The sequence below is a fragment of the Perissodus microlepis genome, chromosome 14 (assembly GCF_051167445.1).
Source record: "Perissodus microlepis isolate ML-2025 ecotype Zambia chromosome 14, ASM5116744v1, whole genome shotgun sequence".
NCBI lineage: Eukaryota > Metazoa > Chordata > Actinopteri > Cichliformes > Cichlidae > Perissodus > Perissodus microlepis.
The window spans coordinates 976,208-1,002,830 of NC_140474.1; the positions used below are offsets into that span (position 1 = coordinate 976,208).

The 26,623-nt window shown below is 46.7% G+C and overlaps 1 protein-coding gene across 1 annotated transcript; it reads right to left on the reverse strand.

Annotated features, from left to right (window-relative positions):
- Positions 1–111: 111 nt before the first annotated feature.
- Positions 112–26,514, reverse strand: arrb1 (arrestin, beta 1). The gene is made up of 16 exons (XM_084951413.1): positions 21,649–26,514; positions 9,478–9,508; positions 9,317–9,377; positions 9,160–9,204; positions 8,712–8,908; positions 7,473–7,532; positions 7,252–7,319; positions 6,952–7,087; positions 6,474–6,558; positions 6,325–6,397; positions 6,064–6,201; positions 5,889–5,972; positions 5,247–5,270; positions 5,027–5,097; positions 3,620–3,668; positions 112–2,286 (listed from the first exon to the last, which is right to left on the reverse strand). Exons 1-16 carry the CDS (start codon positions 21,666–21,668, stop codon positions 2,175–2,177), a joined length of 1,254 nt encoding a protein of 417 aa, XP_084807539.1. The 5' UTR covers positions 21,669–26,514; the 3' UTR covers positions 112–2,174.
- Between the last annotated feature and the right edge of the window lie 109 nt (positions 26,515–26,623).

The window sequence follows — 26,623 nt, forward strand, 5'->3', positions numbered from 1 at the left end:
TCTGTTGCACCAACCTTCTGCATGTCCTCCTCCACTACATCCATGAACAACCTCTGAGCACCTCGTCGGCTGAAAAGTTCGTTTTTGTTTAGTTTCATGAATCCAGACAAATGGGGACACAAACGTCCTTTTATTTAAGATCCAGTGAAATATACAAGTTTTCCTCGCGCCCCGCCAAAATGAACAGTCAGACACAGCTGATGTTTTCTGTTTTTTCTTAAACTGTACGTTACAATGCAAAAACTGGTTTCAGTCTGGCTTTAAAGTAAGCAGAAACACATCTTACCCCTCATACAGGATGTTTGAGACTCTTTAACTTTGAGTCATCAGACTTTTCAAAATAAAGGTTTGCACAATTTCTTTACCTGCTCAAGTCACCTGATACGACATATGGATGGATGACATCCCTGCCAATTCTCAAATCATTGATGAATTTCCATGTGGATTCTCTTTCTTCAGCACAGCCACTAGTTTTACTTTGTTTCTGTAAAATCAGCCGGCACGTAGGGATTGCCCATTAGAGCGCTAATCTTCAGCGGTCTAAGGAGCCAGTCCCACAGGCCGAGAGACCGGACAACAACCCACTGGCAACCTCTGGTCATTGTTCACCAGCCAGCTGTGAGTGGTTAATGTAAAAGAAGGCCGCTACGTCACAAACCTCTCTGTGACTGCCTCCATCACCTGTAGTTTGCATATAAGACGTTGAGTCATCTGCAGACCAGAAAGAGAGGGCGGTCGCTCTCAAAGTAAAAGTTGCATCTTCCATGCAAACTTCAGGCAACTGAGGCAATCTGCCACAGGCCAGAACAACCACAGGAGGCTTTTGTTGCAGCACCATATTTCACCGAGCAACAGCCACAACCACTCGCCACCCGGTCACCAGCAGTGAGTGTTTGCTAGGAGGCCTGTGTGATGACCTCTGACCGCAACCCTGTTCTATCAGATTTTATTTAGTGAATAAAATAATATTTTCCATTTTGCTTGCTGTCTCTGAGTTTCAGTTCAGTTTCAATAAAAGATCTTTTGGTTTATTTTCAGTTTTAAACTTTATTACATTTAAGGTAAGTGAAGATTTACTGGGTGACGAAATGTTTCGGATATTTCAGTAGAAATGTAACATTATTAGCTTCAGAATTAGCCTGTCACACTAAAGTGACTCATAATTATCAGAATGTTGTTTGAAGAAACAAAATATATATCTCTACAGTCTTAAAAGCATTCACAACGATCAGGCCACAGTTCGAACAGTTGCTCTTTAAATTTCTGCCAGATGTCTGATTGTTTCAGTTAAACAGAGGTAAAGGTAACAAACACGTAAAGGATGCCAATTATATTTGTCTGACACATGTATCATATTAAAGCGCAGCGTTTACTTTAAGGCAACATGAAGCCGTGCTGATTTTAAAAGAAACGAAGCGAATGGACGACCAGCGACTACCTGAAAGGAAGAAAATCATTCTGATGATGATTTGGAAAATTATCAGCATGAACACATGAAACTGTATGCTATTTAAAATCAGTTTGATTATTCATGACATTAATAAATCATAGGAAGTATTTATTCATGCAAACTAGGCCACCGGTTGCTGTTAAATGGTCGGTGGCTCACTCTGACAGTTTGAGGTCCTCTTGTCGGGCGGGGAGGCCCAGCAGATCACTTCGGTGCTGTTTCCCATCTGCTCTGCAGCTTCAGCAACACCAACTACAGATGGTTACTCAGCAAAATCCTCCATCGGCTGAAGTTTGGCTCCAGTGGCAGAGGGTTCAAGATCAACCGAGGCTGGCAGTGTTGTTTCTAAAGACGACCCTCTGATACAGAACTTTAAACTAATCTCAACACAACTTTACATCTGTTTGGTCCCTAATGGAAACACTTAGAACAAAGAGACATTAGAGGCATGCTACCAGCTGTCGTTAGGAGCTGCCGGGTCGGCGCTCCAGGCGACTCCGTCGGAGCAAAGAGCCGCTCCGATGTCTAGGCTGCAGTATTCTAGTTTTTTTTTTTTTTTAAACACCTCAGCGGGACTCAGAGAGGACAGACATGAACGAGCACACAAACACGGCACCACCGAGTGTTTAAAGGGTGTCCAGACTGTGGTTTGACCTAAAGGTGAACTCCATTAGCTCCACACTACATACAGCAGCAAAACAACAGCCGCAGTGTCTCCTCCCCTCTATCTGTCGTCCAGTTTGGGCGAGTCCACCGGCTCCTCGTCTTCATCCTTGTCGTCTTTTGCTCCGATCAGCCGCTGGCGGGCAAAGTCTTCGAAGATGATGTCATCGTCGCTGAGGGAGGGAGAGGTTATGGAAGTTAAATCAGAGACGTTAACTTGGTCATATGATTTTTGGTTTGAAATAAGTAATACGGCACTTATTAAATGTTTATTGTTTCGTATCCTTGGTTACCAGCGTTGGGAGCGTTATTTTTCTGTAACACGTCGCCGCACTAACATCTTAGTTACAATTAGTCGATATTTTACTGGTTAGCAACAAAAAGTTCTCAAACATTTTTCTGAATTCAACTTTCGTTTATGGACGTAATCGCGCCGAGACTCGTTTACAACGCATTTTAATCAGCTGATATGAGACGGTGCCTGGGACGGCTTTGTGTTCAGGCTGGTGAGCGAAGAAACATGTCCGAGCCTCCAAATTTCATAAACATTTGTGAATATAATGAACATGTAATGAAATAAAAAGTGAAAATAAAAAAGACATATAAAATCAGTCCTGTGAATTTTTTTCAAACTATATTTACAATTTTTTATTTTCAAACTTGGTCTTTCGACCCACTTTTATATGACAGGGCCACATTAAACAAGACTAAAGTGGAAATGAAGGTTTTCTTCTGCTCTGACAGCGAAACAAGTGGATAAATCCTCCATCCTCTTTACCGTGACCATCGATATCCTCACATCTGTCCATTTCATTTTGTACCAACGCCCCCATCTCCCCAGTGTCTTCATCGCCACACTGTGTTTACTTGCTGAAAGAGCAGAGGGGACAGCAGCCGCGCCACTTTTAAAACAACAACTTTAACCGATGTAAGAAAGCTAACGGGCCATGACCCCGCCCTGCCATTTAGTAATGAGATGAATAATTACAGACGAAGCTGAAGACGAGGTGGAGACGGCAGAAAGAGTGTTTCACTGCTTTTACTTCTTCTTCCCCCTGTACAGATGTCTGAGGTAACAAAGACAGGAAGTGGAAGTGGAAATATTCGTTGGGCTGCACGGAAAGAGGAAATAAAAACACACAAAAGAGGAAGTGGCCTCGCTGTTCTGTATTTCATCTTTGCAGCTGGAGTCATTTCCTTTGTTGTTGCGAACGCATGAAATGATAATGAGTAAATTGCAGCGTCGGCTCACAGCGCTCGCGTTTGGCTGTGCTGGCAGCAGAACGAGTTTCCAGTTTAAAGCCCATTTCCTGCAGCTCCCACAGCAGCAGGCATTAAGACGCATTAAGACTGAAACTCTGGAGACGAGTCCATCACTGTTAATGCTGCAGCGGGCGCAGAGGAAACCTGTCTGCTGTCAGTGTTATTGATGAGCCCGTAAACCAGAGCAGAACCAATCAGAGTGAGGAGGAGAGGCAGCGGCGAGACGGGAAGACGGCTGCTTACTTTGTGTCAAACTCGATGAGGTTCGCGTCGACCGGAGCCTCGTCTGCAGCTGTGGAGGAGCGAGAGATCACAGTTACACACCTGTGCCGAGAGGAAAACTCTTGGTGCTCGTCTCTGTCGGAGCCAATTCATTCTTCTCACACCGACTCGTTTAAAATCCCCACACACCCTCAATCTGAGCCTGACACCGGTCCTGACGCTCTGACCTGTCAGACAGCCCCGTGGAGCGCCGTCTTTGCGTCTGGAGCTCAGGCTTCCAGCTTTACTAAGGGAGACCTGATGACTCCGAGCAGCTCAGCTCTGGGTCTGTTCTCCACAACCGCCGCAAACAAGGAGGAAGAACTGCAGCAGGGCCGTAAACACGGATTTACGTGGGTCTCTAGCCGATTGGCGAAGCGGGAAGACCGAGGCTGTGGGCAGGGGAGGAGCCAGATTAAAGGCTCCAAATCCCAGTATCACACCAGTGCATTCAGTTACTAATAAAATATGCCTCTGAGGGACACCGGCTTCACTTAGTGCATGAGTCACATGACACGCCGAACTTTGATGTGAGCGTGGACGGAGCCTGCAGCAGAGAGAGAGCCCTCCTCTTCCAGTTGGGTACACCTGTACAGGTGGCCAGTCTGACGCAGGGCTAACACAGAGAGACAGACAACCACTCACGCTCACATCTGTGGGCAGCAGCTATCTAAAGTAAGTATCTGTGGGAGGAAGCCGGAGTACCCGGAGAGAGCCCACACAGACACAGGGATAAAGGCTCCGCTGGACTCAAACTCAGGACCTTGCTGCTATGAGGCAACAGTGCTAACCACTGCTCCACCGTGCTGCCCACAGAGAAAGATGAGAACCATGGCTCTGTGGTCGGTCAGATCCAGCTAATGCAAAGAAAGCCCGGCTTTGTTAAACCTGACTCAGAGGATGCTCCTGTGCTGTGTCTGCTGGGCTGAACCTCCACGTGTCTCCTGCAACTTCGCCACCGTCTCATCATCTCCTTATTTACATTCGTCTTCTAAGCGTGTGTCCTGATCACCGCTGCAGACCCTGCAGTTCTGCATTGTCACCTCCCACTAGTGTCTCTATTTTACAGCCCTAACAGCTCTTGTAGAGCCTGTAGTGAGCGCTTCTAGAGGAGAAGAAGAAGAGTGTCGATTTGTCAGCTGACTCACCGGGAAAGAGATCAGCCTTAAACACCTGAAGATGAATCCACAGCAGCATATTATCAGTATGTGGACATCATGAATACTGTTACACTGAACATCAAATATTAATATGCTGCATTACAAATGTCTGCTTTCGAGGTCAGATGACGCTCTGACCCTTTGAACCTGCGGCTGATAAAATGATGCGTTACATCATCCTTTAACTTCCTGTGTCTGTGAACGTCAGCAGGAACAGGAAGTGTCTCACCTTCCCTGTAGAAGGACTCCTCTAAAGGCTTCGGGTGCATTAACGTGAAGGGCAGCTCGACCGAGACGTCACTGAAACACAGATCATTGGTAACAACACCGACAATCCACAACTACTAAAAGCATTTATGACCACGTCAGCACTGAGGTGTTCAGTGAGGTGTTCATGCGATCTTTGTAACTCTCAGTGTTTCCATCAATGCGAGAACATGAAAGGTTACCTCGCTGCCAGATCTCCAAGGAGCCTGAAATCAATAAAAAGAAAGAGTTTCAGCTTCAATACAAGAGCACAGAGGATTTATGATGAGTGCATCCCAACGCTGTGGACATTTTTACATAACAACTGTCAAACGAATACAGGTGCAGATTTTTTATGGTCCATGCACAGTTAAATAGCTTATCTCCAGTTTAGAAATGGGAACTTCTGCCCTCTGATGATTCTGCAGGCTTTTAAATCTTTTGGGCACCAGGTTGTGTGTGTTGGTCAGGCGACCGCGTGCCACACGGCTGAGAGCGGCCGGCCCGCTTTGAGTCCGAACCCCGGGCTTTGCCACATGTCTGCCCCCTCTTTCCTGTCCTTTCATCACTGAGTCTATCAAATAAAGCTGAAAAAGGCCATAAATAAATAACATTTCTGTTTGTCACGAGCTGAGGGGTCTGATTTGTGGACGATATAACCTAAAGCTAAAACGCCACAGTCACATTCAAAGTCTGTGGGATGTCTGTGTATTCCACAGAGAGCAGAGCGTCACACGACGGCGTGACAAACAAGGATTAACATCTGAGCTCAGGCTCAGCAGGCGACCACAGGACTGCGTTTGAATGAATTTTAACATTTAAAGCTCCTCTCACACGATACTGACCCGCCACGAGACACAACCAGCTTCACTTTGACTTTGTAGGACACGATGATGCCGAGAATCTCCTTATTGGCTCCATCTCTCAACCTGCACAGCAGACAAAATAGTCACACGTCACTCTGCTTGGCTGTCTCGGCCCCGCTGGCAGCGAAGGCGGCGTGAAGGCGGCTGGACTCACAGCGTGCTGGACGCCAGGTTGGTGTCCTCGTGCTTCAGTTTTCCGTCCAGAGCGAGACCTCGTTTCTCGCGATTGTTGGCCAGAAACGGAGTGAGGGTGAAAACTTTGCAGAAAGTCGAACTGGGAGCCACAACGTCACTGAGGAGAGGGAAATACAGAAGCTTCAGCTGATTTCACATTAGAGAGCTCGTCAGCAGCGTCAGTTTATCGCTTACTCCAACTTTTGATTCCTTAGTGTCAAACTTTATGGATGAAACTCACTCTGACTCCTCGGTGGCCACGGGACATTTGTACTGAGCCGTGTTGAACAGGCAGATGTCGGCGTACTGTCGCACTGTGGACACAAATATCAGCATTTAGGAGGACGTGGAGACGTGGAGATACACACAGGAAGCAGCGCCCTGACTTGCCTGAGATCTTCATCTTCTTCACGGTCTTGTTGGTGTTGTTGGTGACGTGAACGTTGACGCTGATTGGCTCACCGTGGTAATAGATCTGAGACACAACAGACAGATGACCTCACGGCTCACGACAACCTTTATAACATTCACCTGGTTAAATCGGCTTACAGGCTTAAAGTTTGTGTTATTAGGGGCGTGGCCTCCCTGACTGGCTGGTGGATGGTGACACCTAGACCTCTGCACCTTGTTTGTGCTGTTGGAGCCTATTGGAGCATTTCTAATGACATCATGTGACCAATAACATGTGTGCTGGGAGGTCGCTGCACTAACAGAGCGTCCCGGAGTCTGAGCTCCAGTTTAAGTGAAATTCAAAGATTTGATTGGCTGTTACTCTGACGAGCAGGCAAACACTTCCGTTTGTGCTCCATAGATGAGCTCTGCTGGCTGCTGGTGGTTGAACTGAGTGAATCTGTCCCTCAGGTGTTACCTCCTTGTCCAGCGAGGCCTCCAGGTGCAGCGGTTTGTCCGACATCAGGAACTGTCTGGTGGTTTCTGCCGTCGGCTGAGGGCCAGGTTTCTCTGGAGCGTACTGCACCTTCCTGATCACCAGACGCACAGAGTTCCTGCAGCAACACAACATAGCTCAGACATTTATTTCAGAGTGGATGTGTCCCACATTATTCTGTTCACTGGTACGTGTGTGTGTGGGCACGAGCGCTCTCAGTTTCATTCATAATTCACGTCTTTGTTGTGCCGCTCGGCCGGACTGCGGCTGACTCACGTTTACCTTTTGTGGATCTTTTCTTCAACATTTTCGGCACAGAAAGCTTTCACCTCAAAGTCGACTCCGCAGGCCTGAGGACACACCACAGCGAGACGTGTCTTCAGATTCATTTAAATCCAGACACGTTTCCACCTTTGAAAGGAGTTTCAAACCCAGAGGGTCTGCACGGCGGCACGAATCGAGCACAAAGCAAAAGAAAATGACAGCGGACGTCGTGGCTTTACCTTTCCGGTGTCCTCCGGTCCCGGCTGCAGGGTGACGGAACACGGCAGGTTCAGAGGAATCTGAAAAGATATGAAATATTCAAAACATCTGAAACATTTATGGCGCAGGGCAGAGAGTGAGGATGCTGCGGGTTCCTGCTCGCCCTCGCTTCTCTTTGTTTTTCTGCATTTTCTGTTTTTGAACTCCAAGAACAAAAAGTTCCTCCTCTGGGTTTGTGAGACGAGAACATCTGTGAGGACGGGAAGCTCCCAGAGAAGACGCTGGACACGTGACTCACTGAGGCTTGATGGATGATGTTACGTGATAAAGCATCATGCATGAGGCAGCGTTTTAGCTGTTGTTTTCCAAACTAATTGAATCATTTATTCATTCATATCTCAACGAACAGCTTCATCTGTCATTATTTTCTGCTAGTGGATACATTTCCATTAAGTCCGGGATCCTGTTTACATGGATCTTTGTCAACTTTCCATGTAATTTCTCACAAATTGTTCAGAATGATGCAAAGATGAAATGAAGACATTTGATATCCAAGACTTCAAACATGGAGCCTGGCAGCTCGGCACCAATAACACCGGAGTTGGTGCAGCACGCCGAGAAAAAAACAGGATAATTAGAAAAGTCTTAATATTAACGAGGAGGTCTTTGGAGCGTCCAGTCAGAGACCGCCTGATAACCACTGCCTGTCAGTGAAACGTGTGACGGCACGTGTCTGTTCACGCGTGTTTTTACTGTCAGTTACATGAAACCAGTATCAAACTGGTCCAACAGTGATGACTGTGGCTGATGGCAGGGTGTCGTGATCGCCTGTGGTTTGTATGGAAGACGCCAACTTGTCTGCAAACACTCGCTATGGACTCTCCGAGCTGTAGTAATTGTTGCAGTAGTTGCAGTATTTGTAGTAGTTGCAAATTTGCCTTCAAAATAAAAGCCTTTTGAAATGTGTTGGCTGCAGTGGGAAGTTTCACCACGGCTCGGGGAGTAAATGGGGTGTTTGCAAACTGCAGAAACCATGGTAACCAGCATCATCCTTGTGATGGAAAACACCCAGCGACAGCCAGCAACCTCAGCACCAACCGGTCGGGGAATAATCATCTCCCCTTGCGACCGGAGGCTGCCAGGAAGCTGGTCTGCCTGGATCCAGCACCTCTGTGGGAGAATAAAAGCTAATGAAAGATGAGACGCACTCTGTCACAGATCAGCGGACAAATATTCAGGTGGCCCGGCGGCCTCCGTACCTCGAAGGTGAACGGGTAGGCGTGTTCTCCCAGTTTTTTAATCAGACGTTCCTGAAGGCGAGTCAGAGTCTTCTTCTCTTCGGTGACCGGAGGAAACGCCTGGATGTTCGCCACAAACAGGTCCTTCCGGAACGTCAATCCGAGGACGTCCAAATCCTCGCGACCATAACGGAACGCACACGTCAGAGTCACAAACACTGATGAGGCAAGAACAAAGATAATCAGTGATGGAAGCTGATTAACAGAAAACCGAAACATGTTGCACATTAATGTGAGACGCTATCTTCCTGCTCGTGGTTTTTACGGCAGGACGTGAGCCCAAAGTGAAGCAGCGTGCTCTGATAACACCAGCCAGTGAGGTTTCTGGGTAATCGCTCACATCCACAGCTGCAGCGATTTCTCTGAGCAGCAGCTCAGCTTTCAGCTTTCCCGCACTCGGGCTTCTCACCTTTCCTCTCCTTCAGGTACTCCGGGTCGATCAGAACGACGCCGTCTGCGAGGAGAAAACAAGATCTTCAGCAAAGTCGCTTTTGCTTCAAAAATCAACTTAAATTTAAACGTGAGTGAAGCTCCAGGATGGAACCACAGACTGAACAAGATCTCACCGACAGGCTCCACCCGATCCACGTGGTCCACGAAGTCTCTCTTCCCCAGGTAGACGGTGAGCTGAGGGACGAAGAGCTGCTGTTAATCAGCCTGAAACTGTCGCTGCTGTTTCGGGCATCAGCAAACTGTCACACCTGCACTGTGCTAAAGGAGGACTCACCTTTCCATTGGGGCTGGCTTTCTTAAACACTCTGCAGACAGAGAGAAGAGCACAGGTCACACTGTTTCTCATACTTTTAAATAAAACTGTCCAAGAAAAGTCTGGAAACAGTGAAACAGTCAGAGCGCGCCACACTTCAGGAATAAATTTTAAATTGTCGGAGTTTCTTCTGTTTTAGCAGCAGAAGTGGTTTCTCACATGACCCCTGCCTGTAAAATGCCCCTGGAAGCATTAAAGCATTAAAACTGCCCAGAAAACTCAGACTACCCAAGCTGAGTGAGTCCAGGTGTGCTGCCAGATGTTGGTGTTGATGTATTTTGGGTTTCATGAAGCTCGTGTTGCTCCTAACCCTGCAGATGTGCTCCAGCCCTGAGCTGCGTTCACTCCTCTGAAGGCCACTGTTGGGGAGTAATGGAATACATGTACTGGCATTACATATGTTAAATGCAAAATATGAGTAACTGTATTCCGTTACAGTTACCGCTTAAAAAGGTGGTATTCAGAATACAGTTACTTTGTTGAAATAAATGGATTACACGGCGGACTTTTCCTGTTTCATATGTGCGGCTGTCCCCTCTCTGTTTTTGGTCATTCTACTTGCAGCCGCATAATGACGTGAAGAAATTTTTAAAAAAATTATTATTCAAAAAATGATTTGATATGAAAGCAATAAGCAGAGTGTTACAGGCATCGCCCTAAAGAGTAGCCTGATGGGCAGTGTAGCCCAGCTGTAAGTAAGCTGTTAAGACTCGACTGTACGCTGTGTTCCCGTTTCCTCTGAAACAATAAGTCCCGTTGGAGCAGCCTTTCAACGCCTCTCTCTGTCTCTCGCTAACAAAGTTGATCCAGACAACAAAGTAAAGCTAGTTTTCAGCTACGAGCCCGACACGAACCCGACGTATTAGCCAGACGTCCCTTTACTACGGTTCGGAGCTTCAGTAATAGTAATAAATCACAGCAATAGTACATTCATGTAGTTGTAAAAAGCATGATAATATGTTAAGTAATCCAAAGTATTCAGAATGTGTTACTCTCATTGAGTAACGTAACAGAATCTGTTACAGAATACATTTTGGGGCATGTAATCTGTAATCTGTAATCTGTAGTGGAATACATTTGAAAAGTAACCTTCCCAGCACTGTCTGACACGTTGCTGACCTCCATTCGGTCTGAAGCTTTGTCTCCATCTCTTTTCTTCTGACCGAGTGAAACTGAAGGTGGCAGGAGGCGTCCTGCCTGCACCCGGCAGAGCCTCGGGAAGGCCCTGCTCTCCACACAGGACCCAAACATCACAAACATCATCTTCATTATGAGAACCCCAAAAGGTTGATTCTGCTCATGTGGACGTAGCATTTTCAGCAGAGACTCAAACCTCAGTCACAGTGAAACTAGCCCACTGAATGAACAGCAAATGTACTGTTTGTAAGGTTGTAAACCTGAAAACATCCAGATGAACAGAATCAACCTTTTGGGATTTCCTTACCTGGATTACTGAGCATGCATTATCACATTCATTATCAGAAGCTACTTTGCGCCTGTTTTGTGTATCGTGTCAGAGCAGAGCGATGATGAGCACCAGGCTGTGACCAGCAGAGCTCTCGTGTCCACAGCTGTGCAGATTTCTGAGCTGAGAGTGATGCAAGAAGAAAAGTCTGGCTTCAGACGGGCTGTGAGTGTCGGAGCAGTCGCTGGATGACGTCTGGTGTTTGCTGGGACCCTGCACAGTCACATATTACAGAGGGTGTGCCGTCAGCAGCTTCCTCTCTGCATTTCTGTCTAATGCTGCCCGACAGCGTGACGCCCCTCTCCTCCCCCCGCGTTAATGTTGTCATAAATTAGCTGCTGTGGCTCCATTAGCTTTCAGCTTCCTCCTGAGTGGCTCTTCATCAATCATCAGCATCGGGACGCCGTTTTTAGCCGGAAACCGGAGGGACTCCTGGGAGCTGCCCACTGCACGATCACCTGCTCACCACACTCTCTGCAATTAGTCCAATTAAACTTTAACACGGAGCAGCTCTGCCATGTGAAATCACGAATCAGGCTGAGCGGCTGGAGGTAAAGCACCGGCTCCGTGACAGCGACAGCAGAGATGTTTATCGACCTCAGGGCTTAAAATTGATCACTTCTTGATTTTTAATCACAGCTGAGTGAACGTGTCGGTTTCAGACAAGGCAGGGACAAAACACGGCGTCCTCACAAACCGCTGTGCTAAACACTGGACATATAAATGCTGGTGTTTGTGTGAAATGAGAGAAAAGATGCTGAAAGCTTCGGTAACAGGAAACGAGCGTCTGAGAGAGTGTAAACACGATTAAAGATTCATTGAAAGAGAGCAGAGCTGAATCTTCAGAGCCGAGGATGCGGTTAGAGCTTCATCGCACAGACGTGAATCAGTGCAGGGTTACAGCACGAGAGGGGCTCACATTTCATCTGAACGCGAGTAACGACTTCAACTTTATCACATCAAAGACGCCAAGACAGCTCAAAGACCAGCAAGAAGTCAGAGCTCCTTTTAAGCAAATATTATTACACTTTTCCACTTTTCCCTTTCAGGGTCCAAAGCTGCTGCCACACAGGCAGAGGTGAAGCACCTGGACAGGTACACCTGTTTAGAACCACCACTGAACCAAACAACAAGCTGAAATCAAAGACGTCATGTGTGGAGAAGCACCTGATGTGGGTTCTGATGTCTTCCTGCTCTCAGGTTCATCCAAAGTGACCCCGGTCCCTCTGAGGCTCGTTCACACGTGAATAAACACACTTCCTGTGTAAGAGAGTGATGTGCGTCACCCCAAACACTGATGCATCATCATTGCTCCTTATTGTTGGTATTATTGTTGTTATCACTTAACCCTCTCAAGGCAGGCGTTGCAGATTTGCAACAGTTAAAAACTAACAACCTGATTACCCCACATACATATTTGAGTGTTTTTTTACTCAGAAGTATCACTGCAGGTATTCGTTTGTGCATTAGCAACAAAAACGTAATTTGAGCCTGAGAGGGTTAAACTGATGTTTAATCCTGAATATTGATGAATATTGACGCACATGGAGACATTTCTGTCACAATAAAAAACGTGGATTCTTCTACGCAACCGTCTGTTGGAAGAACTTTCACTGATTCATTTGCTATCTTTCTGTGTCAGGAATAAGTTTGGTGCCTTTGAGATTTTCTCACGCGTCGTGGTTCGCTCGTGGTTGGTGCAGGTGAAGCGGCTGCGCCGCTGATCGATCGGCCGCTCTGACACAGGGGGAACGCTAACTGCCCGATCGATGCCTGATTGTTGTGTCAGCTCTGCAGCAGCAGACGGCCGATGATTGAAGACTCCCTCGATACCCAAACTGCAGCGGAGACTCAAACTGGCTTTTTTCGCCTCCTCAGATCTACGACCGTCAGGTGTGACTGGACTGTGTCTGCTTTCCCACCGAGCTGCTTCTCCGTTCTAGCCCTCGGCCGGCTCAGCATTAAAGTTGGACCTGGTTCTGCCGAGCTCAGGAACACGACTGAAAACCACCAGCATGAACGCATGAGGCTCGGCCTCAGCCACGCAGAGAACAGGCAGCCGGTTTCAGATTATATCCGGAGATCACAGATGCTCCGGTCTCTGGGCTGCAGAGGGGAGGGACGTTTATCAGCGCTTACTTCATGACACCGGAAACACGGGAATCCAACAGAAACATCTGGCAGCCATTAAAAACATCTGGAGCTTCAAACAGTTGTGAGCACAGTGTGAAAATAAAACCCACTGTGGGGAAATAAAGAGACATTTTCAGTGTCCTGACTCACACACCTGAACGATTGTGGAAATCAGTCACTGAAGATGTTTCACCAAGAACCGAAGGGGAACCAGCAGCGCGGTAACATTTTAAAGCTGCTTTGGTCTCATTTAGTCAAAATCAACCCAGACCATCTGGAGCTTTCCCACGGAGGAGCAGCGTTTACACGAGCAGCCAGTTCAAACACAAACCCTTTATTCCATTTTACATGAAACTCTGTGAAAAGCAGGCTGGAACCTGCAGCTCTCAGTTACTTTCTCAGGTGATTTATTCTTCGTTCTGTGTGTTAAAAACTGGGAAAAGCTCCTGGAGGCTCCGTGAATCAGCTGACTCCTCGGGTCTTCCTGCCAACTTAGGTTTGACTTTAAAATCCCTGTAATTACTTTTAGGGCCTGGCGCAGCCTGACTGCAGCATTAATCAATGAGCTGCTGATCACGCTTACCGCTGACAGCTTTATTGGTACAGCACCTTTTAACAGTGAGCAAAATCTAAATCTTTACATAAAACAAAATGAGCCGATATAAAATAAAGACGAGGCCACGAGAACTGAAACCTAGTCCGTTGTTTGTTTTTTAAAGAATAGAATAGAATAGAATAGAATAGAAAGCTTTTATTGTTACTGTTACAAGAACAACGAAAGGCAGTTTGGTATCTCTCCATGTGTGTGAAGTACACAATTTACATTTACACAGGAAAGATATGTACAAGTTATACATACACCTGCATACATACACGGGGGGGGGGGTTTCAGGGTGTGAGGGGTCCTTGATGATGATGCTGGCTTTCTGCTGAAGTCTGCCAGTATAGATGTCTCTGAGGGGGGTTAGTGAGGTGCCGATTGTCTGCTCTGCTGCCCTCACCACCCGCTGCAGTTTCCTCTTGTCCTCCATGGTGCAGCAGTTGAACCAGTGTGCAGCAGGAGGTCAGAAATCTCTCGATGGTGGAGCGGTTGTGGTTAATTAGCAGTCTCTGGGGTAACTGGGCCTGACGTAGTTTCCTGAGGAAGTACAGCCATTGTTGTGCTTTCCCTACCTGGTGGGAGATGTTTGTGGACCAGGTGAGGTCGGCCGAGATGTGGACCCCGAGGAACTTAAAGCTTTCTACCCTTTCTACCTCCTCCATAAACGTAGAGGGTGGAGTGCTCAGATCGCTTTGTTCTCCTGAAGTCGATTACCATCTCCTTGGTCTCGGCTGTGTTCAGATGCAGGTTGTTGTCGTCACACCTTCGCTTCAGATGCTGAACCTCCTCTCTGTAGCTGAATCATCGCTGTTGTCGATCAGTCCTATGATGGTGGTGTCATCAGCAAATTTTATAATGGTGTTACTGGTGTGGATTGGTGAACAGTTATGGGAGAAAAGTGAGTATAAGAGGGGACTGAGGACACACCCCTGTGTGACACCTACATTCAGAATGAGGGTGGAGGAGGTGTGCTCTCCCATTCTGATGTTCTGGTGTCACGCAGGAAGTCCAGTATCCAGCTGCACAGTGAGCTGCTGGGTCATGAGTTGCTTAGTTTATTAACCAGTTTGTGGGGTTGAACTGTGTTGAAGGCGGAGCTGGTCCACAAACAGCATTCTCACACAGGTGTTGCTACTGTCCAGGTGTGTGAGGGCTGTGTGAAGAGCTGTTAGTATGGCGTCCTCTGTCGACCTGTTTGCCCTGTATGTAAACTGGTGTGGCCGGTCCTCACTGCAGTAAAAGTACTAATACCACAAAAATACACCAACCAAAAGTAAAAGAGGAAATATCCGTCAAGCTGAAGGAACGCAGCGGTAACTCAAACAACCACAGCATGCAGAAGAGCATCTCTGAGGCCAAAGCAGCAGCAGGAGACCACACCGCTGCTGCTCAGGTCAGCAAAGGAAACAGAGTTCACACAAACTCACAAAGGTGGAAAAACACGTCCTGGTCTGATGAGCGCCGATTTGCGTCTGCGTTCAGCTGCTGCAGGTGTGACCGTCTCAGCGCTCAGATCTCCTCACACCGGCTTCATGAACCGTTCGCTGCACTCAGAGCAGCGACGGGAGATTCTCATCACGGATGCAGATGGCAAATCTGCAGCAGCTGTGTGCTGATGTCACAATGATGTCATAACGACGTGGACCAAAATCCCCGAACAGAACGGCTACAGCAGAGCTCTGCGTGGAGCAGCACCTTTTCATTCCCGCCCTCCTGATGTTTACAGCGGTCGTATGTGAATGTTAAACGAGTCACAAAGAAACCTGAGAGCGTGACGTGGCTCAGCTCTGTCCACTTATCCTCCACACAAGCACTCAAACAGATTCTGGGGCTGACGCTGCTTCCTGTGAAAACCTCCTCAGAGAGTCTCCCGAGCTGCTCTGTATGTCTGACTGATCAGCGGAGCTCGTTAATATTCTCCCGACACGACTCATTCAGATCATTGAGCCCGAAAACACAGAAACACACTCAGACGACGGCAACGGCAGCGCAGAAACGCTCCGCTGCCACATTCACCATCAGAATGAGCTGAAACATGTTTCTGCACGTCTCCTTTATTAGAGCTTCATTTTAGTGCGAGTCACAAACTGAAAGAAAAGGATGTGCGTGTGTGTGTGTGGGTGCATGTGTGTGCGCGCACGCGTGCATGCGCGTGTGTGTAGGTGCGTGCGTGTGTCAGATGACCAGCAGTCAGAAAGGCAGAGGCCAAGCGTCCATCATCAGCGACTGTGTCACTACGTCCTCCGTACTCAGAAAAGACTTCATGTCACAGGACAGTGACCCTTTAATGTCTCAGCCAATCCGGGCTCTGATGGCGGGTGCAGCAGTCTAAGCAGACCTTTAAGAGGAGGACTGCTCTCAAGTGCAGGCAGAGATGCACAAGCAGCTGTTTGAAGACACCTGATCTCAGACAAATATTAAGAGCCCGATATGCAGAAAAACACCATCAACTGACTAAAGATGTGCAGGAACCAAAACTGCTCGAGTTCCTCATCAATAAGCCAGAAAGTCCCGGTTGCATCTGAGCATGCCCAGTTGGCCTGAAATACAGTACAGTGCAAAAGTTTTAGGCAGGTGTGAAAAACTGCTGTAAACAAAGAACGCTTTCAAAAATATAAATGATTGTTTATTGTCCCTAAATGTATTCTGTAGCAGGACAACGAGCCCAAACACACAGCCAAAGTCATGAAGAACTATCTCCAGTGTAAGTACTGGAAGTGATGGTACGGCTCCCACAGAGCCCTGACATCAACATCGTCGCGTGTGTCTGGTTACATGAAGAGACAGAAGGATGTGAGCAGATTACATCCACAGAAGATCTGTGCTTAGTTCTCCGAGACGTTTGGAGTAACCTACCAGCCGAGTGCTCACACCAAATACTGATTTCTCTTTTGTTCATTCACTGCATTTTGTTAATGGATGAGAATAAATGATTAAAACTTTTATTTTGTTTTGCAGCTCTGTCACTGAGGACACACCTGCAGGGTGAGCAGCACTGATGAGTTACAGGATGCACACTGTCCACATCCACGAAAAACTACAAATAAGACATATTTAACTAAAACGAAAGAGTGCTGCCGTCTCAGACCAGCTAAAGAAATGTGTCATCACGTCACAAGACCCTAACAGTTCCAACAAGACCCCAAAGCTAAGCAGTCATGCGGCCCTTACACAGCTGATGGATAAAAGACCAGGACTCCATCCCTGTGGGACGCTGGCCTCGATCATGAGGGGGCAAAAAGTCCCAGAACCAAAATCAGAACCTGAATGATGATGTCATACCCCACCGGCTGTAAGATGAGCTAAGGAACCTCATCCAGGACTCCCCACCTCCACCCTCAGTCTGAGGAGAAACCTGCTGTTAGTTCTTGCCTGGTTTCAACAGCATCACGGTTGCTAACAGGCTCAGGTGTATTACAGTGCTACTCACCTGGTTTGAAGTTCTGAAGACATTCTGGCTATGAGCAAATGTTTTAGAGTGGATGGGGTAACAGGTTGTTTTCAGTCTGTTATGAAAGCCTGTGTGAAAGCTACACTGTGGTTATGTCACACCGTGATGGTGACGTGCGGCAGAGATTAACCTGCACAGCGCTTTCAGGTGCATCTGCTCGTCATTGCCATTAAACGAGTGACGTTTTCATCCTGCGGGGTTTTATAGCCAGCACTCAACTTTAACTTGACAGCTTTGCTGGGAGGAATGTGGCGCGCTGCAGGGTATTTTCCCAGCGCTGTGCTTGTGTATAAGTGTTTGATTCACCTGCCAGTAGGGGGCAGAATGAGCAGTCTGTGCTACATTAGCACCATTTTTGCAGAAGCAGCGTGGGGCAGTGGGGGAATCACTGCACCTGCAGCGTGCTCGGTTCGTCTGTTTCATCTGAAGTGTTTCTGCGACACTGCTGAGGTCTGAGGGGTGGAGCGCACTCAGCTGGAAGCTGTATTCCTGCTGCTCACCTAAAAACGAAAGGAAACGGAGGCTTTGGGCCGACTTTCTGATTCCAGTTCTCAGTGGACCTTTTTTCTTCTGACCCGGAGGTGTGTGTGGCGGCCATGATAGGAGTCGGCGGATCCTCCAAATAACAAAACGTTGGTGAGATGATAACACTGCTGTCGATGCTACGAGGGTCGCCACAGCTTTAACCTCAGACTCTGAGCAGTTTGGAAGCAGCTGAAGCTTCCTTTATTACCTCCTTTAGTAAAGGATGCATCAGAGCATCCTTTATGAAACGAAAGGAGATGATGTCATCCCACAATTCACAGCAACGACCCATCAGACCTTAAAGTAAACAAACAGGTCATCATGTGACTTACTGCTGGGTTTTCCACCAAATGACGGCCATCTTTGATCGACCACAGGTGAGCTCTCACCGTGTTACTGTGTGCATGTGCACACCGTCTGCACACAGCAACCAATGAGAGCACAGCAGGTATCTGAGAGGAGCTTTTTGTAGTCCATCCGCAGGACTTTGTAGTTTCACCGCAGCAGAGCCTCATTATTATTATTAACAGTCTGTTTAAGGACAGCTGATTCTCTGAGTGCCGCAGTCCTCCTCTTCAAGTCCTTGTAAACAATCCTTCAGATCTTTACTTCCCTTCCACTGAGGTCAAGGAAATGTAATTAGAGAAGACGCATGAGGTCATTTTTTCACTATTTAACCACAAATCAAGACTCATCTGTTTCTGCAACAAGAACTAAAGCCGCTGAATGTTTGCACCGGTCCGTGGAAACTCAGGGAGGTTCTGTTGGTTCCTGCAAGCGTGAAGTTTCATGCTTCACATTTAAATTCAGTCCAAACGGGTACAGGAGCCAGTCTGTGCACCACAGTGGATTTTAAACACAGCCCCATTTCAGGCGCACAGACTAACAACATTTCTAACTTTTATGATACTTTTATTGGGTGAAAGTGTTTAGCAGTCAACAGCAGGACACCGCCACATGCCACACTCGTTCAGCTGCTTCCTGTTTGTGGGTCTCTGCCTTCAGCTTTAGTATTTAAACGCAAACAAGTTCAACACTTAACCTGCTTAAATTCTCGTGGAATAACGAGGGAACAGGCCTCGCTCGCTGATCAAAGTGCTCCTTCATCAGCTGTCTACGTTTGGAGAACCTAGACTGTCCTGACCGGTCCTCACCGCCTGCATCGGTGCTCGTACTCATGAAACAGCCTCAGTGCATCAAGGGTGGTGATCTGGGACAGCCAAGTATCCCAGAATGCATTGCACACAAAACAGCAAGCAGCAGTGGCAACAGCAGCAAAGCTGGAAGCTGGAGTAAACTTTCAGAATCCTTCTGTTGTTGTGCCACAAAAGTCAGTTTTAAGATATTTTTGGGGAGAATTTAGTTGTTTAGGCTTCATATCTGTGGGACTCATCACAGGTTTGAGTCGACTGATCAAAATATTGCCAAACTGAAAACTCCAGGGACGTTTTTTCACCCTTTTCTTGGATGTCTCTGCGTCTCTGGGTCTGACACAAATATTGCTGCATCTCGACCTGATCACACACCTGAAGGATGTCCTAAAATACTTTAAGCTGCACACTTTGTCATTGTTTGTCTCTTGTAAGCATTGGAGAGACGATGACTCAGTAGTCCTGTTATAGTTCTCTGAAGTGCATCGCCGGGGGCGTACGCATAGTTGGTCTCTGCAGATTGGTCAGGCAGGCGTGAAGACGTCCACACCAATCATCAGCTCACCATCTCATGAAGAAATTTACATCACTAGCAGATTCGCAGACACGGAAAAGGTCTTGACAAGCACACGCCCACATGGTGGTCCTTCCATGAAGCTACACCATTAGTGTGCATAAGCTGCCTCGTTGGGGACGCCTTCCCCGTGTTACGGTCTCATTGGTGGGACCCAGTCTCATTGCCCCATCTAGGAAAGGGGCTCATCAGTGAGAGCCTAGTTGTTGAGCCTTTGCCCTGGTGTGATTCCTCCATCACCACAGGCTTTCAGCACACTGTTGAAGGTGGAGGATTATGGATCGGACCACCAGCTGGTCAAATTGCCTCTAGAACAGCGGTCCCCAACCCCCGGGCCTCGGACCGGTACCGGTCCGTGAGTCGTTTGGTACCGGGCCGCGAGAGTTGAGACTCGGGTGTGAAATGTATAGTTTTCAGGGTTTTTATCGGTTTTTAGTGTTATTTTGTTATCGTTTTTTTCGTTAACTCGGTTTTCCTGGGTCTTTTCATGTGTGTTATGAATAAATCTTTTTTTCAGTACCTCTAGTACCGGTACTAGTTTTATTTTGTTGTATTTATCCGCGACACCTTAAAGGCCGGTCCGTGAAAATATTGTCGGGCACAAACCGGTCCGTGGTGCAAAAAAGGTTGGGGACCGCTGACCTAGGCTCCAAAATATTTAATTTGGTCAAAGTGCCAGCGAAGTCCTGACACCGAGGATCCCTGAGTTCTCAGTCTGATACTGGGAATGCAAATGTGTGATTCTTCATTGAAAAATATCAGCTGTGGAACAAATAAGCTGATGTTTTGATCCAGCTTCCTGTTAGGAGGCTCTTTCAAAGCTTCGCCTAACCTGAGATTGTGAAGTTCCTCTGGTGGGTGTACAAGGAGTCAAAGAGCGAGTTAGCTGACACTGACTGTAATGGACTAAGAAAGCCCTGGATTTTGAACCCAAAGCTGTAGTTCCTCTGACGTCCAGCAGAGACAGCAGTGAGTCCACCTCACAGACTTTACAGCGAAGAAAACGTGTTTCCAGCCTGATACACAAGCTGTTCGGTCTCTGTGGATCATTTCTGCTTCATAACACTTGTACGCTGCGGGAATCTTTTAATAACGCAGCTAGATTAAAGTTTGCATTATTAGGGGCGTGGCCTCTCTGACCAACAGGTGGTGGCGACACAGGCGGCTGCAACTGCTAGCTGGCTGCTAGAGTTCACCTAAGCTAACTCGAGTCCCTGCACTGGACCTCTGGACTGTTGCTGTCGGAGCCTTTCGGAGCATTTTCAGTGGCATTATCTGACCAATAACGTGGCTGCTGTGAGGATGTTGATTGGATGTTACTGATCAGCAGGTGAAGAGTTTCATTAAAGCTGGTGGAGAGGTGAAACATGGGCTCAGAACCCCTGTAACCTCCTAGCACAGATCCAGAACTTGTCCCAGTAAATCAGTCACGCTCTCCTGTCAGAAACATGACGTCTGCTTTCTGTGGTGATACTGGAGTGATAACAGGTGTGTTAGGAGGCTGCAGGTGTGCTGGTTTAGGCGAGAGCTGTTCAAGTCCTGTTTGGACTTTTGTATTTCAGTCTTTGGGTTTTTGCCGTTTCTTTCAGTTCAGGAGAAGTTTGTCATTTTCATTGTGACTGTCACAAAGATGCACAGAGAGCGCCGGCCTGTCTGAACATGGTCACACCCTGATGTGTACCTGTTATCGCCACAGTCTAGGATCAAATATTTTAACTAATAAAAACTAAAAACAGCCTGTTCTGATTTGGCCTCCTGACACATAGTTAAATGTTTTCCTGGTTTTTCTCTGAATGTTTTGGTTTTGCAGCTCTGTGACTGCATTTCTCTGTCGTGCACTCAGAGTAACAGCGGCTGTAAAACATGAGCTCGCCTTTAAACCCTCCAGATGACGCGTGAATGAATCAGAGTGACACACGCTTACATACTTTTACTACAGTATCACTACAAGTACTGGCAGTGATAGATTTCTCTGGTAATCTTGTTTCTTTCACAAAGATGGGTTTCCCCCCATGTTTCCTGTGTGTCTGACTGTCAAAATAAAAGACAGAAAAGCCCCAGGCAAACACAGCAAACCTGTCAGTGCCATCGAGACGTCACAGTCCTCGAGGTTCGGACACAACGTTATGTAACGTTACAGCAACACACACACACACACCTAACGGATCGATCTGTGTGACACACACACACGTTTATCAGGGTGCATTACTGCACACACCCATTAAATCTTACCTTGTTCCTTTATCTCCCATCCCGACGATGTCGACAGCAGCCGGGCGGAGAGATGATGGAGGAGGATGGAGGGATGCCGTCACCGTGGAAACTGAGGGCAGGATATCTCTCTCTCTCTCTTTCTCTCTCGCTCTTTCTCACTCAGGAAGCCGTTGTCATGCCATCAGAGTCTCCTCAGCAGGAGGAAAAACCTCCATCTGAGCTGCGACTGAACGAAGGACTGACTGAATCCACCGCTCTGCCCCTCCTCTTTAACTCGCCTCCTCCTTCCTTCCTCTCAGCGCCTGGCATGCTCTCCCCCTCTCTCTTCTGTCAGACTCATTAGCAGTAAAACATGTTAAAACAGGAGACACCCAGAGGACAGATTATATTTCTGTCTGACAGGAGCATCACACTGACAGCTGGACTCTGACCTCCACCCTCCTTACATCTGTCCTTCATTAAATAAATATTTATTTCCTCTAAATTTGGACACTTTTCCAGGCTTGAATGTTTACAGCCCGAGGAAGGAAACGAAGAAAGTCGCTGTCGTTCTAACTGCTTTCTATGAACATTCACTGCCAGCTGCGCATCACTGCGTTTAAATTCAACCGTTTGCTTAATCCAACCCTCAGTACTGACTTTTAAGCATGTTTACGTCTCGTCATTAGTGACTTCTTACAACCAGTCGCCCCCTGCTGGACATTTAGTGCAGGAGTTTAGGCAGTGTTGTACTCGGGTTCAGTCACATCAGTGTGAAGCAGTTCAGGTTTCTCTCTCATCATGCTTTATAAACGTATGGGTACGCACCACAAGCCCCTGCGTGAGGCCCACTGTTTTTATTTGTTCACATTAATGTGGCCATTAATCTTTACGTACAGCACTGACACTTTATATTTGCGTCCTGCAGTTCCCCCATCTCATCCCGCTGCTCTTAAATCGCGAGTGATGGAAGTTTTTAGTTTGTCCAGGAGGGGAAGGGCGTCTGTTTCAGGGGCCTCGGGATCTGGTCTGAGGATTTCATGGGTCCAGCTTTCCTTGGGGTGGTTCACAACTGAGCACATAAGCAAAGCTGTTGAATTAGCCATCGATTGACATCCTTAGCCTCACCTGTGACTGAAGCTATGGGTACTCAGACCTAGTTTCAAAGAGCAGAGGTAACCCCAAGGTGGTATTAGACACCGTTAGTGATATAGTTGCTCCTGCTCCACCTGCTGTCCCAATTTCATTGAATGAAGATTGTGAAAACTTTCTTTCTCTGTTGAAAAAGTCAGCAATGTTAGGAACAATATATCTCCTTCTGTGTCTCTCTTGTCTGCTCCAACCCCACCTAGTCCTGTTGTAAGGTTTTTAACCTGTGTCCTTACCTAAACTGGACAAATTAGTTAATTCGATTAAAAAGCGTCCTCCTGCTCTCCTGATATTTTACCTGGATCTTTGTTTACAAATGTCTTTCAGTCTATCGGTCCCTGTGTGCTCACAATTATCAATACTTCATTGGTTTCTGGTCAGGTCCCTGTTTATTGTAAGAATGCTGTCATTCACCCACTGTTTTTATTTTATTTGTTTATCAAGAGATCTTACAAACTTATTAGAAATAAGTTTGTTAGATCTAAATTAGAAAAAATCTTAAATAAATAAAATAAAGTAAAATTAAAAAAATAAATAAATAAATACAAATAAAAGAATAGAAGGGGGGGGGCTTAAATCCTGTGCCTACCTTAAAAAAGAGTAAATTTCAAATTCTTTTCAATCTAGTGGCAGGTGGGTAAATCGCATTGTTCTAAGGAAAAGATCTGAGATATTCCACTAAGGGTGTCCACTTGTGGATAAATTTAGCAGAACTGCCTTTCACTGTGAGTGAGATTTTCTCCACCCTCAAGAACATCCGGACAGTATTAAGCCATTGCAACGCAGATGGAGGCGTGGGAGATTTCCAAAGTAAAATACAGCGTCTAGCGAGAAGGGAACAAAAAGGGAGTTATATTAAGAGGGTCTTTGGAACTCCAAATATGGCAATTAGAGGGTCTTCTCGGATCGGATCCAAAAACCTCTGAAAACCCAAAATGTGTTCAAACTTGGACAGAAGAAAAACATATGGCTTAGATTGCAGGGGGAGGTCACATTGATCTATAATTGAAGGAAAATTTTAGATAAACGGGATTTTGAGAAATGGACTAAACTGTACAAGCTGTAGCACATGGTGTACTTGAACGCATGAGACTCACCTTGTCCCACCATGATTCAAACAGTTCAACACCTAATTCACGCTCACAGGCGGTTCTGATTTTACCCGATGAATCAGTTTGGGTCGCCATAAGCATACAATATATATTTGATAGAAGTGATTTTTGATTAGGCCTCACAAGCAGAAGGTCAACCCAAGAAGGATCAGCGGGGAGAAGTTTGGAAACAGTGATGAGACACAGCGTCTAATTTGCAAATAGAGAAACAAGTGAGAAGGAGGCAGGTTACACTTTGAGGACAGCTCTGAGAAACTAAGAAAGACATCATCTCTGTAAAGGGCTCTCACGCTTTTTATGTCTCTTTCATGCCACGTCAAACAGGCGGCGTTGGCAGTGGCACGGAAAATAGATGATTCCTTAACAATGGTAATCTGGTAGAGAGGGATATGAATTTAAAATGCGACCTGAACTGAAACCACATCTTAAGTGTGGAGAGCACTACGGGATTTGAAGCAACAGACGATGTTTTAACAGGCGGTGATGAGTAGATAAGAGAGGCGGGTGAAAAATATGGAGAAACTGATTGAATTTCAGTTTACACCAAATCAGGTTCGGTGAATTTAGCCAGTAGGTCAGCTTATGAATATGCGAAGACCAGTAGTACATTAAAAGATTTGGTAGGGAAAGACCCCCATTAGAGGTAAACTGTTGTAATAAAGAGAGCCTCAGTCTAGGGGCGCTTCCATTCCACAAGAAAGAAGAAACCATCTGGTCCAGGGACTTAAACTGTTTGGGCAAAAATAGGGGGATACACTGACATAGAAAGAGAAATCTGGGTAGCACATTCATTTTGATAATATTAATCCTGCCAATTAGTGACAGTGGGAGGGAGTTCCACCTCTGGAAATCTAATGCAAATTGTGAGACCAGGGGGGCAAAATTCTCAGAAAACATTAAAGACAAAGTTTGTGTAATATTAATTCCTAAACCCCGAGGGGCTGAGCTTAGAAGGAATGTCAGACTGCTCAAGTGTTAACGCTAAAGAGTTTACAGGGTAACATTCACTCTTGAGCAAATTAATTTTATAGCCAGAAAAAGAGCTGGATTAAAATCGGAGGAGGACTACATATGGGGTCAGCTACATACAAAAGGTCATCTGCGTGCAGGGATACCTTAAGTTCAACATCTGCACAGATAACTCCATGAAAGGAAGAGAGGGATCTCAGAGCAACAGAAAGAGGGTCTATGGCTAAAGCAAAGAGAAGGGGAGAAAGAGGACACCCCTGTCGAGTGCCACGGCTTAGTGGAAAATAATCAGATCGAACTGAGCTGGTGATGACACAAGCCTGAGGGGATGTATAAAGAAGTTTGATCCAAGACACAAACCTTTCTCCAAACCTCGTCAGTACAGCAAAGAGATAATCCCATTCAACCCGATCCTTCTCTGCATCTAGAGAAATGATCACCTCAGGAGACGAGGGACAATGAGCAGAAAAAATTGTGTTTAGCACCGTACGTGCGTTAAAGAACACCTGACGGCCTTTGATGAATCTGCTCCTTAAAATCTACATTTAGGAGAGACGGGCCTGTAGGACTCACAGGCCGTAGGGTCTTTGCCTTTCTTCAGTAAAACTGAAATAGATGCCTGCGTTAAAGTGGGGGGCAGCCGGCCATTTCTCAGTGATTCATTATATACATCAAGAAGGAGAGGGGCTAGCTTGTCCGACCCTGGGGCCTTACCGCTCTGCATACATTTGATTGAGCCAAAAATTTCCTCTATTTTAATAGGAGCATCGAGCTTATCAGAAACTGATTTATTTACTGTGGAAAGGTCAGAATTCTGGAGGAAGGCGAGCTTCTCATCTGAAACTGACTGTGATTCAGAGCTGTAGAGATTGCAGTAAAGTCTCTTAAAAATCCCACTGACAGAGACGGGGTCAGAAACCAGATCGCCAGACTGGTCTTTAACTTGTGAAATTGTGCGAGAGCTGGCTCTACGTTTCAGCTGGTGTGCCAGAAGTCTACTTGGCTTTTCACCATGCTCGTAGTAGGTAGCACGGGATCGAATCAAAAGACGTTGCGCGTCAGCTGTTGTGAGGAGATCATGTTCAGTCTGTAAATCCTGTCATTGCTTCAATAACATCTGTGATGTGCTGACGGCGACAGTCTGCGAAGGCCGCACGAGCTCGGGCTGTCTTGGCGGTACAGGCGGGGGAAACGGAGATGGTCATATTGTTCACCTTAATCCGCTGAAGCTCCCTTGCCCTCGACAGGATTTTAACACAGTCAGTGTAGTAGTGTAGCCTCGCTACAATGAGACGGGGCCACTCAGCTGTTTTAGGCTTGGGGCCAAAGATGAGCTTTTTCATGTCCAACAGACGGGGTGGATGACAGAGGAGTGATGGATGGAGTTTGAGCTGAAAACACCTGATTCGCTCTGTGAGACAACGGCAGAAGAAACATGAAGCACATCAGACCTAACAGACTCATCTGTTGTTGCCATGACTGACAGAAACCATCCACCTGGTCAAAGTGAGAGGCTTCTGTGAGAAGTGGAGGAAAACAGAAGCTTTCTAACACTTGACGCGGCGTGTAGGTCAGCGCTCGGTCAGTCTGGAGGCAGCAGCTGCTTTCTGTTTCCTAATCAATGACCTCAGCGTGAAGCAGCCTGCAGCGCCGAACCTCCTCATCAGCATCATCATCATCATCCCCTTGTCTTTTTAAACTCAGGGACATGACTTCAGACTGTGATTAAAAAAAACGAACAAAGCCTTCAAGCAGAAAGGAGCGAGGAGACGACAGGACGAAGG

Excerpts from the sequence above, each read along its gene's own strand:
- arrb1 (XM_084951413.1), bottom strand. The coding sequence starts at position 21,668 with ATGGGAGATAAAGGAACAAG. Across the intron at positions 7,320-7,472 it reads GACCGGAGGACACCGGAAAG|GCCTGCGGAGTCGACTTTGA; the intron begins GTAAAGCCACGA and ends GTGTGTCCTCAG. Across the intron at positions 5,271-5,888 it reads CTGGTTGTGTCTCGTGGCGG|GCTCCTTGGAGATCTGGCAG; the intron begins GTCAGTATCGTG and ends TATTGATTTCAG.